Genomic DNA, 13,018 nt, shown 5'->3' with positions numbered 1-13,018 from the left:
CCACATAATCATAAGACAATTGTTTTCCACGACAAACTTGTAATGTGAATGAATCAGTAAATTGCATGAACAAAATTATGTAGTTACAAGAACCGGTAGAATAGAAATTTTTTCTTTTCTCATACCATGTTTACTTCAACATATATAAAAAGAATAAAAGAAATACAAAGAGGACAGTACAAAAAGCAAACGAATAAAACCGATCTTATAAATATTTACCTTGTCCAGCCATTTGCTTGGCCTGCATTATGTAGGCCTAAGATGGCTAAGACCCAGCTTCCTTGCACAGTTGTCTTGGTTCTTGCTGTTGTACTCCGGCTCATTGTCATCTAAATCTTGATCACAGTCCACAAATTGATTGCTCGAGTTATCCTCATCACCCGAATGGGCAGAGCCGCTTTCCCTGCTTGGATCATCATCTCCAAACCTGTCTTGCTCTCTACAGCAAGCCCTTTCGCAGCGATAGCCATTGGAACCTGTTTTTGCTCTCTACCTCCGTCCCTCTCATCACTAAAACTTGATCCAGCTCCTCTAGTCTTCACACCATTGGCCCCATTCAACCATCCATTAGAAGTCTCAAGCCAAAACTTGACCATGTCAACAAAAGAACCAATGAAAAAGATCGAACCAAAAATGTACACCCTTCCGTTCATCTCGTTGATGTCAGGGATATTCAAAGTAACGAAGTTGTTGCGTTCCCTGTTTGGATCAATCTGCGAAACCTATTTTTCCTTTTGCCATGGAGATAATATCAATGGCTGTTTTCAGTAACACGACCAGAAACTTAAATAACAACCAAATTGACTCACAAAACGTAACAGTGAAGTCATATTGCAAAACCTATAATTTTGGTTGGATCAATCTGCAAAACCTATTTTTTCTTTTGAACATGGAGATAATATCAATGTCTGTTTTCAGTAACACAACCTGAAACTTGAATAACAACCAAATTGCACTGTAGATCCAAACATGTTGCGGACATACACTGAGGTATCCTCTTCGTCAGATTGTCTTCTTCTTCTTTTGAAGTCCGCGCGGCCTTTTCGTTTATTACCACTCATCTACTGAATTTCCAACTGAAACAAGTAAGATGCATGGCCCAACAAATTTTAGAAAGAATACATGAAATCTTAATTATCATCAATAAACTTAATTAGAATTATCAGATGTGAATAAATAATCCATATATTCATCATCCTTGGCAAAGCAAAACCTAAGCACGTATTTTTTTCCACAAAATTTTTGGGGATCATGGTCTACTTTTATTGTTGTTTTTTAATTTCATTTTATTCTATTGATTCATTTGTAAAATAGTCCTAACCAAAGGTGTAACACTGAAACTCTTTCAAAAGCTAATAAGCGCATGCAATGCGAATAACCGGCCCAACAATCATGACATTTACTCTTTTTATTATTTTATTTTATTTTTTGCGATAAGAAGTAAAAACAATTTGCCAGCGAGTGATTCATCCCTTCTGCTTAAAAGAGGACGGAGAAGTGCTGCGTCATTCCTTTCATTCTTTCATTTCCATCGAAACCAATCAATTCCCGTGCAATCATGACATTTATTCTTTTAATAATAATAATAATAATAATAATAATAATAATAATAATAATAATAATAATAATAATAATAATATTTTGATGATAATCATGACATTTATTATTATTATTATACGAAAAGAAGTAAAAACCACAATTGTTTCAGTAAAGTCTCTCTTCTTCTCCTTCTTTATTTTGCGAGAAGAAGTAAAAACCACAATGACAATATTTTCTTTTACTCTTCATGCTTAGTTTAACCTTTCTTACTTGCTACTAAACGTGAACATATTTAGTTTGAACTCAAGAGTTATTATTGTATAGGATGTAAGATTTTATAGGATTACTATCCATTATTCTAAAAAATTCAAGTTATTAAATAAATGCACAGTTTAATTTGAATATTCTATAAGTAATAACTCGGGCAAGTAACAAGCCTCTAATTCGTGGTGCTCAGGCTTGGGCTTGGGCTTACTTCTACATTCCAAGGTGCACAGCGGAGACGCTTTGATGGCCATCGCGCTCATACTATCGGTCGCGAGTCCGCACTTCATCAATTTCATCGAGCTTGTTTTGCGACTTGTGGGGATGTGTCGCGGACCTGGACTCCCGCTAGTCTGAAAAGAAAGCCACAGGGAATCGGTCGGAGCAGCTTGTCCAGTTGGTTGGTCTCCAAAAAAAGAAAAAGAAAACCAGAAGCAAAAAGCAAAGGAGGAGAATGGCACTTGGAGTAAAGCCCACTGGAGACGCTGCGAGTACGCCAGTCTTCCATGATGCATTTTCTTTTGTTCCCAAGTGTTATCATTACGATTTCCGTGACGTTGGCTAGTTGTCCCCGGCAGAGCGTATTCAAGTCTGAGGCCTTTCTTTACCAAGCTTGTGCAGCTGGTCTTCTTTGGTGCGTTATATTATGCACTGAGACTAAGTCTATTTTGGGTTTAGACCAACTTGTTTGTGTTGGTTTTTTGAAGTGTTTCAAAATTTCATGTGCTGTATCGATAGTAATTGAGGTTACTCGAGATTATTGCTTTAGTCTATTGAGTTTCACTAGTTCAAAAAGCAAATCATGGCGAATCTGTTCTGTTTTGTTGGAATAGACGTGCATTAGATTGAGGATTTTATTGAGGATCCTAAGTTTGATCTATAGTGAATACTTAATATCAGTTTATAACATAAAAAAGAACTCGAAGATTGACTACCGATTCAAGAGAAAAAGGAAAAAAAAAAAAGGAAAGATGAATGGTACTTGCGATCGTCATGGGAGTATTACAGTTGTCCGCTAAATTCATGGTTTTTCACACTACTTTTATGTCTCAACCTTTTGTGAAGTGATTTGGCCTCACTTTGACCTATCTTGACCAAGGTTGCCCCATGTTGATCTAGGTTGAGCAAAATTGACCAAGATTGGCTAAGGTGATCAAGATTTACTGCAATCCAAGATATGATCAAAATTGATCAAGATAAAGGATCCTAGTTGAAATTGGATCGTCTCTATCTCATCCTAATCTCATGCATCTAATCCAATCTGGCTCTCATCTCTCATCTCGTATACATGCACACGGATCACTCTTATCACACAATCCCGTGGGTTGGAGTTCACGGGCACAAAAAAAAAAATCGCAGGATCAATGAACAATGGGAAAGAGATCAGAATCGCTCGACAAAAGTTAAAATCGGAATAGGAGAAGATTCTGGCGTGCTCAAACCGAAAAGCAATTCGGTGAGTTTTCAAAAAGCAAGAAGATCACCACCATTCAGATTTAGAGAAGATAAAAAACAAAAGAGCGATGAGGAAGATAATAAAATTGCAGAAGATTCGGTCGAATATGGGGAGATTGAAGTGACAAGGACCAACCAGGCAGGGTTTTTCTGCCTTTCACGATCAGCAATGGGGCCAAAAAAGAGACGTTCTTGTTTTTGGTCGGAGGATGTTCCTGGTCGGTTACCATGGTTAGGGTAGAGCTAACTCTCGTTGAGAGAGAACGAATTGATGGACCGAGAGAGCAAGAGAATTTACATTTTCGTCTCTCATTTTTCTAATTTCTAACTAGAATTTTCTTTATTTAACGACTTACAAAATTACCCGTCGTTTCTATATTTTTTTCTTTTTGATTGATTACAGATATTTGGTACGAGATTTTATGAATATCAATAATTAACGCTCGATGAAGATAAAAATAAGGTATATGCATATGCTTTTTAGTATATGTTTACATTGAACCTCGGATTAAATGAATGGTTGGAGCAAATATGGAGAAATTCTTAAATGATTTAGGTACATGCAAGTTCAAGCATTTGAAACATTGATGTTGATGGATCTCACATCTAGTCCGCATCATCTAAGGTGGGAATGCACTGGATTCATATGCATTTAGGAAACATATGGATATCACCATTTTAACTTAAGTTAATTTTACAAATGCAGGTGAAAGTTTCATCCAATCAAGAAAGTGCACACATCCAAAAGGCAAGTCCCTTGGAAAGATAATAATGTGCATAGCACCGCTCCAAGTCATTACTTTTAATATTAGATTAATCAATAGACACCCACCTGGAAAGACTTGTTCATTAAAAAAAACTTCGCACTTGGAATTGTTCAGAAAGCATATGCTCTCCAATCAACCCTTTCATTTGTTTATCTTTAAGCCTTTTGTGCAGCAAGAAGGCATCCTCTAATCCAATCTACCTCTCATCTCTCATCTCCCGTACATGCACACGGATCACTCTTATCTCACATTCTCACCCACGCACACGCGGGTTGGAGTTCACGGGCACACAGAAAGAACACACGGAGGATCAATGAACAAGGGGAAGAAAGATCAGAACCGCTCGACAAAAGTTAAAATCGGAATAGGAGAAGATTCTCCCGTGCTCAAACCGAAAAGGAATTCGGTGAGTCTTCAAAAAGCAAGAAGATCTTTTTTTTTTTTTTGGGTCAGCAAAAGCAAGAATTTCACTACCGTTCAGATTTAGAGGAGGTAAAAAGCAAAAGAGCGATGAGGAAGATAATGGGAATTACGGAAGATTCGGTCAAAGATGGGGAGCTGCAAGTGACAAGGACCAACCATGAAGGGTTTTTCTGCCCTTCACGATCAGCAATGGGGCCAGGAAAGAGACGTTTTTGTTTTTGGTCGGAGCCAGGAAAGAGACATGGGCGACACATTTATCGAGGATGTTCTTAGTCGGTTACCACGGTTAGGGGAGAGCTAACTCTCGCTGAGAGTGAGCGAATTGGGGGACTGACAGAGGGAGAGAGAGTGAGTTTACATTTTCGTCTCTCATGTTTCTAATTTCTTTATCGAAATTTTATATGTAATGACTTACAAATTTACCTGCTGTTTCCATTAATTTTTCTTCTTGTTGATTGAGTACAGATATTTGGTACTAGATTTTATGAATAACAGTAATCCAAGCTCGATGAAAGCAGAAATAAGGTATATGCATGCAGTTTCATATCGATGCTTATATTGAACCAATGATCAAAGGCACAATTGGAGCAAATGGAGAAATTCTTAGATGATTTAGGTACGTGTAAGTCCAATCATTTGAAGCCTTGATATTGATCAGTCTCACGTCAGGTTCACATAATCTAAGTTTGGATGCATTAGATTCATATTAATTTGGGAATATCTCATAAAATATGAATATCACCATTTTAACTTAATTTTATTTCATCGAATTAAGAAAGTGCACAAGGCAAGTCATCATGGAAAGAGAATAATGTGCATAGCACTGATCCAAGTCATTACACATTTACTATTAGATTAATCAATAGACACCCGCCTAGAAAGACTCGACCCTTTCATTTGTTTATCTTAATCTAATTTTGCAGCAAGAAGGTATCCTCTCTTCAGTTTTGCCTATCAAACTACCAAGGAGAAAGGGCAAAGTCTGAGCCAGGCAAACAAAGCAGTGCTTATTGCAGAAGAAAAACCAATTTTAATTCAAAAATTAATGCCAATTAAGATGCCGTTTGGCTTTGACCAAGATTGACCGAGGTACAGCATTCGATCAAAGATTTGTCGAGAAAAGGAAGACTAATTGGAATAAGATTATCTCTATCTCATCTTAATCTCACGTATCTAATTTAACCTACCTCTCATCTCCCGTGCATGCAGATGGGTCTCTCCTATCTCCCATTCTCATCCAAGCACATGGGTTGGAGTTTTTTTCCTTTTTGTTAATTTGTTCTACTCTATTCTTATTATAACGCGGATTTTTGCCCTATCTCATTGTACAAACAAGAATTAAAATTCACATTTAAAATCAAATCATTCCATTTTAACCTATGAGAATATGAAAATTCGAATCCCCCGCTCTCTCCTCCATATTAAAATGATGGTTAGCAGAGCAAATCTTAGTGGTTGGCGGGTTGGAATTCACGGGCACACAAAAAGAACACACGGAGGATCGACGAACAAGGGGAAAAAGATCAGAATCGCCCGACAAAACTTAAAATCGGAATAGGAGAAGATTCTCGCGTGCGCAAACCGAAAAGCAATTCGGTGAGTTTTCAAAAAGCAAGAAGATCACCGCCGTTCAGATTTAGAGAAGATAAAAAGCAAAAGAGCGATGACGAAGATAATGAAAATTGCAGAAGATTCGGTCAAGGATGGGGAGCTCGAAGTGACAAGGACCAACCAAGAAGGGTTTTTCTGCCTTTCACGATCAGCAATGGGGCCAGAAAAGAGACGTTTTTGTTTTTGGTCGGAGCCAAGAAAGAGACATGGGTGGTGACACATTTCGTCGAGGATGTTCTTAGTCGGTTACCACGGTTAGGGTAGAGCTAACTCTAGTTGAGGGAGAGCGAACTGGCGAAAATGCTTCCAGAGAGAGAGTTTACCTTTTCATCTCTCATGTTTCTAATTAACTGCATACAAATTTAATTGTCGTTTCTATTAAATTTTATTTCTTTGGATTGATCGTGTATATTTTGGCACCAGATTTTATGAATATTAACAATAATTTCAAATAGATGCTTATATTGAATCACTAATCAAAGGTATGATTGATGTAAATATATAGAAATTTTTATATCATCTAGTTACATCTGAGCCAAACGTATTTAAATCTTTGATATTAATGGATCTCACATCGTATAAATTATGCATTCAACGATCAAAGGTATGCTTATTTTGACCAATATGCATTCAATAATGTCTCATAAAATATAGGCATCATTATTTTCACTTTACTTAATTTTATATATGACAATTGTCTATAATTTGTGATTTACTGGTCAAAGACACGATTGTTGGAAAATTTATCCAATTAGAAAAGTGCACGTATCTAAAAGCTGAGGCCCATTGGAATAAGAAAACGTGCAACGCACTGCTCCAAGTCAATAACTTTTAATATTAAATTAATCAATAGACACCCGCTTAGGTAAACTTGATCGTTAAACGTTTTGTATTCGGAATCGTTCATAAAGCAAATGCTCTCTCCACCCAAAAAGCATATGCTCTCCATCCGACCCTTTTCATTTGTTTGTCTTGATCATTTTGTGCAGCAGGAAGGTATTCTCCCTTCACTTTTGCTTATCAGACTTCCATGGAGAAAGGGCAAAGCCTGAGCAAGGCAAACAAAGCAATGCTTGTTGCGGAAGAAAAAGAGAGCACTGGGGGAGCATCCTCTCCTTCATCCTTCCCTCCGAAAATCTCTGAAGGAGATAGCAATGAATACGATGTATTCTTGAGCTTTAATGGCTCAGATACCCGAAAAGAATTTACTGATCACCTTTATCACAGACTAGACATTGCAGGAATCCGCGTGTTTAGGGACTGTAATAGCATCCGAATTGGTGAGGAATTTAGTCCAGTGCTTTTCAATGCCATCACAAATTCTAAGATTTCTATCCCTATTATCTCTGGACATTATGCTTCAAGCAAATGGTGCCTTCGTGAGCTTATTCACATCATGGATTGCAAGAAGAGCAATTCACATAAAGTTTTGCCCATTTTTTACAAAGTGGACCCATCGGATGTGCGGCATCTGAAAAGAAATTTTGGGGAGGCCTTCCATTCGCATAAGCATCGTTTTGATGAGAAAGATATTGAGGAAGGGCGACAAGCACTTAAAGATGTGAGTAACTTACATGGATGGAAATCCGATGAATTTGCTAGCGGGTACTTCTCTCCCACTTTATTATTATTATTTTTTTGATGAGTAAGTTTTCTTATTCATGCAATAGCGATGAAATATGGAGAACTACTTCCACTATATGCTCACAAGGAAACCCTCAAAATATCCCGATGGACAACCATAGTATGCCCGAACACAACAAAAACTAGTACTCCCCCAAAATGTCCCCCGGAAGCTAAATCAGCAACTGCTAAAACCAAATATCCCATGGCGCCTTATAATTTTACAATTGTCTCCCCCGCAGACAAAGAAAGGACAACCCGTCTGGCCAATACTATCGATCACTAAAAAAAACTACACCGACAAACGATATCAATGCTTAATCTTCTAGATCTTGAACGCCACCGAATAAAACCTCCAACGGGGATTGGCTGAGTTGATAAGGATCAGATTTGCTTGGACCATCTCCAGGTTCATAGTCTCTCATTGTTTTTGTTGCTTGACAGGCATGAGGGAGAATTGATTGAACGTGTTGTCGAAACTGTTCTGGGAGAGTTACGAAAAGATTTTCCTCTACTTGTTCCGAAGGAACTAGTTGGACTTGATGATCAACTGAAGAAGATTATAAGTCGCATAGGTAGTCCTTCCATCAATGCTCGAATGATTGGAATTTATGGCATGGGTGGGATAGGCAAGACAACTCTTGCCAAGTGCATCTACAATCAACTCTTGAATAAATTTGATCATGTCTGCTTCCTTCCAGATATTCGAGAAACGACCAAGCACCATGGTATTAAGTATCTACAGAGTCAACTAATATCTGAGATACTACAAGAAAAAAATGAAGTGTCTACAGTTGATTTAGGAATTAACTTAATCAAATCTAGATTCACAAGGAAAAAGGTTCTCATTCTTTTGGATGATATAGATTGCAAGGATCAGCTAGATGCTTTGGCTGGAGGAGGTTACTGGTTTGCTTCAGGAAGTATTATAATTGTTACAACTAGAAATAAAGATGTTCTTGATCAATCTGAATTCGAGGTAGACTACGAGCATGAAATGAGTGGGATAAATGAGGCACATTCTTTCATTTTATTTAATAGACATGCATTTCGAATGGAACATCCTTCAAGTGACTTTGCAATTATATCTCGTCAGATCATATCCACTATGGGTGGGCTTCCCTTGGCACTTAAGGTTATAGGTTCATACTTGTATAAAAAAACATATCCTAAGGTTTGGGATGATGTACTGAAACAATTAAAAAAACAACCACATAAAGATGTCCAAAAGATATTGAAGATAAGTTATGATGCATTAGACAACGAACATAAAGAGGTTTTCCTTGATATTGCCTGTTTCTTTATTGGTGAAAAGATTGAATTTGCCATGTACATGTGGGACGATTGTGAGTTTTATCCAAGTCAAGGAATTGACGAGTTGAAGTCGAGGTGCTTAATAAAAATTGAAGATGATGGTACTTTAAGCATGCATGATCAACTGAGAGATCTTGGAAGGAGCATTATTCGCCAAGAACCATCGCTTGAGAAACGTAGTAGACTATGGGTGAGAGAGGAAGCCTCCGAGGTACTAGAGAAAGAAAAGGTACCGTCTGCGACTCCTTTTTCTTTCCTCTCCCTCATATTTTCTTACATTTAACATGATTATTCAAATTTTTTTAACTAGTATGAATACATGCTCCTATTTTTTTTTTTTGGAAAAAATATAATTAAACATCCATTCGTGTCCATCGTATATTAATTGGAACAGCTAATAGGACTATAAGCACTCCAATGATTAAGGAGTTACATTATTTAGTTCAAGTTCATTGACATAAATTACATCCGTCAAAGTTTAATTTACAAATAATTTACTACGATTCTACAGGAAAAACCCGTTCACTAAAAGCATGTAGCTTTCATATCTAGTTGAAAATATCGACAATCTTTAAGACCGCAATAATAAATAGATAATGCGTGCTGATTATAATGACTAATAATTAAGCACAACAGTGACATTTAAAAAAAAAAAAAAAAAAGATCTTACGCTTATCACGTGTGCTTGCTTTCAAGTACAGTTGAAGGTATTGTGGTGCTCCTATAATTTATAAACCAATGTTTGATATGTTTTTTTCTCCATTTTGATTTTGTAGATACCCGCCCTTCTACTAGTTATATCTATTCTTTCTCGTTCTTCTTTTCTCTTAGTAGATACGATAGCAAAAATCTTCTGATGAATTATATTAGTATAATCTTACTATTTTTTTAAGGTTCTATTACGTTAACCTTGTTCATCTCATGGATTAGGTTAGATGTTATGATAAAGAGCGGCTTTTCTTATTTTTGTTTGTTTGTTTATTTCATTGCTGTTGTCTTTTCCTTGTCACTTTTCTTAAGAACATTTCTTTCTACTTCAGGTTGTTTTATATTATTTGTAGTTTTTGGGACAATGTCCTTTTGTGCTAAGAACGGCTCCACAAACTCGACTATTTAGAGGAGATGCCGTGCTTATTATTTTACAGATACCTTTTCAATTATCATTCATAATTTTCAGCATGAATCAAATCTTTTAACTGGGATAATTTTTTACTTAAATTGTCAACGTTCATGTCATTTCATTTTATTTTATTAGGGAAGCCTCATAGGTTCATGACTGAACAATGGCGAGGAATTAACCTCTACCAATTAACTAATAGGTGTTTGGCAAAGGAAAAAGCTTTATCTTCTTGATTTAATTTGTGATAGTTCGTTTACATGATTCAATATCAAGCTTTGTTGTTAAATAGAATGAAAAAAATAAAAATCAAATCTGTTTGAACAGAGATCAATGTTGAAATATGCCTATTAATTTAGGAAAAAAATTGAATGATCGTGAGATTGTGAGATTAATATTTGATTAATATAAAAATTAATCAAATTCTAAAATTTGCATTGCTAACGAATGTCATCACGTTACTCTTTAAACATTCTTGCGAGTTTCTGTTTTCGAACCAATGTTTAAACACTTCACGAGAGTAGTAAATGAATTGAAAAGGGGTGCTTCCTTAGCTACTTAACAGGTGATCCATGGGCATTCTTTGGCAAAATCTTTTAAAAATTTATGAAAAATTTGTATAAAAATCTACAAGTCAACATACGTATGTTTCAACACGTTTCTTGCATTTCGCCTCGGATAAAAGTTAAAGTGCACACGCTACAGAATTTAAGAAAAGCAAAAGGTAAAACAATGAGATGTGTTTGTCTTAAAATTTTTTAGGCAAATAAGTATTTTTCTTTGTATTTTCATGTCAAAATTTTAATATATTATTCAAATTCGAAAAGATCATAAAAAATTTAAATGTGAGTTTACATGTCAACATTTATATACAGTGAGGGCAAAAAGATGACAAATTAGCGAGTCCAAGATTTAAGAAAGCAAAAACTACAAATTATAAGTCAATTCAAACACTCATTTGATTGATTTGATATATAGGGAACTGAAATGATCCACGCAATTCGTCTCAACTGGTCCCGGGACTGGTACAATAGAGACCATCAACAGGCATACACCGATGAACAGTTTAAAAAGTTACCGAGGTTAAGGTTCCTTCAACTGAAGTGGGCGGCTTTGAATGGAGACTTTAACGAATTGTTTTCTGAATTAAGATGGCTTCAATGGTTTAACCTTGAACCCAATCCGTCTTTTGCGGCAACCAATTTGCTTCTACCGAAATTAGTGGTGCTATCGTTGTCCAGCAGCCAGATCACAGAGCATTGGGGAGGATGGAGTTCGATTGTGGTAAGACACAAAAGAGACATCCTCTTTGAGTTTCTGTTCATTTTGATTTGTCCATCAATTCATTTTTTGACGGCTCATTCTCATTTGTGTAGGTGCCAAAGCGACTGAAGGTTCTCGAACTTACATGTTGCAAACATTTAAGATGTACTCCTGAGCTCTCGGCTTTCACAAAGTTGGAGATTCTCAGCTTAAAAGAATGTTCCGGACTCAAGCAAGTTCACCCTTCTATTGGCAAAGTCAAGAGCCTTCTTTCCTTGAACTTGAGTGGCTGTCAGAGTCTTAAGGAGCTACCCGGAGAAGTGGGCACATTGAGAGAACTAAAAGAACTTATTTTAGATTATTCTGGTATCAAAGAGATTCCTACGTCAATTGGTTCTATGGAGAAGTTGGAGAAACTAAGTGTCCGGTCTTGTCAGTCATTGACAGAAATCCCTGGCTCAATGGGCACATTGAGAGAACTAAAAGAACTTATTTTAGATTATTCTGGGATCAAAGAGATTCCTACGTCAATTGGTTCTATGGAGAAGTTGGAGAAACTAAGTGTCCGGTCTTGTTGGTCATTGACAGAAATCCCTGGCTCAGTGGGGGATTTACCTAATTTGCAACATCTAAACATTAGTGGAACTACTATATCTGTTTTGCCAGAAAGTATCAAGAATCTTTCTTCTCTCCAACACCTCAACCAAAGAGGCGGTAAAGAACTCCGATCGCTGCCAGAGCTTCCTTCCGACTTAACACATTTGGAGCTCTCTTTTCAAAGTCCCAAGTTGCCACAGTTTTCTCGCCTAAACCACATGGAAGAACTTAACATTTCATGGACTCGATCTACTTAAATATATCTTGGAGCTTCCTTCATGACCCTTGAAACTTTGTGCCTCATCTCATTTGTATAGGGGCCAAGGCAACAATTATAAAATATTTCCATTAACTCATTTTTTGATTGCTTATTCTCCTTTGTATATGCAGCAACTAGTTCTCTGAGGAAGTTGGAGAAACTGAGTAACTGAGTGCTCAATCTTGTTGGTCATTGAGATCAATCCATTGATCAATTGGGGATTTACATAATTAGCAACATCCGGACATTTTGAATTCCTTTTCTCAGCTCTTGTACATGTCAAATTTGAGTAATGGCAGATATCCCAATTAAAACAAATACCTTTGGATTCTCCACGATGATTGAAAACCCTATAAAGTTTCTTATTGTTTCCTTGAGCATGAATTCCCAATAATAATGAGAAACGGAGCTAACTTGATAATCAAGCAGGGTAAACTAGTGCTGCTTTTGTGATGAGTCTGGTTGGTCAGTGTAGTAATCAAGTTTTACTTATAACTTGGATTTGGCAAACCCTACCATTGACCTTTTTTTATTATTGAGAATCAAGTTGATAGTTCAACTTAAAAAATGAACATTTTTTTTTTATTATTAAAAGAACATTACATCACACACACAATAAGCATATTTGTATGTTTAGCACACAAATGAGGTCACTCGGTCATGCATTCAAGTGTCAATTGAAGCAATTTCTTTAGGGCCACTCTCAGATATTTGTTGGCTACTAGGACACCTATAAACAGGGAAAAAGAAAAGAAAAGAAAGGAAAAACCAGTGGATAAACGACTA

The 13,018-nt window shown here is 36.6% G+C and overlaps 1 protein-coding gene across 2 annotated transcripts; it reads left to right on the top strand.

Moving 5' to 3' along the window:
• The first annotated feature begins 6,919 nt into the window (after nt 1-6,919).
• LOC104455276 (disease resistance protein RUN1-like) lies at nt 6,920-12,486 on the top strand. 2 transcript variants are annotated; one of them, XM_018877603.2, is made up of 4 exons: nt 6,920-7,664; nt 8,127-9,225; nt 11,092-11,397; nt 11,490-12,486. In XM_018877603.2, exons 1-4 carry the CDS (start codon nt 7,090-7,092, stop codon nt 12,228-12,230), a joined length of 2,721 nt encoding a protein of 906 aa, XP_018733148.2. In that variant the 5' UTR covers nt 6,920-7,089; the 3' UTR covers nt 12,231-12,486. The 2 variants fall into 2 exon arrangements, with proteins under 2 accessions (XP_018733148.2, XP_039172363.1); XM_039316429.1 differs by having other exon boundaries at nt 7,436-7,620.
• Nucleotides 12,487-13,018: the final 532 nt, after the last annotated feature.

The sequence above is a fragment of the Eucalyptus grandis genome, chromosome 7, assembly GCF_016545825.1.
Source record: "Eucalyptus grandis isolate ANBG69807.140 chromosome 7, ASM1654582v1, whole genome shotgun sequence".
Taxonomy (NCBI): Eukaryota; Viridiplantae; Streptophyta; class Magnoliopsida; order Myrtales; family Myrtaceae; genus Eucalyptus; species Eucalyptus grandis.
This window is presented reverse-complemented; position numbering and strand designations above follow the sequence as displayed.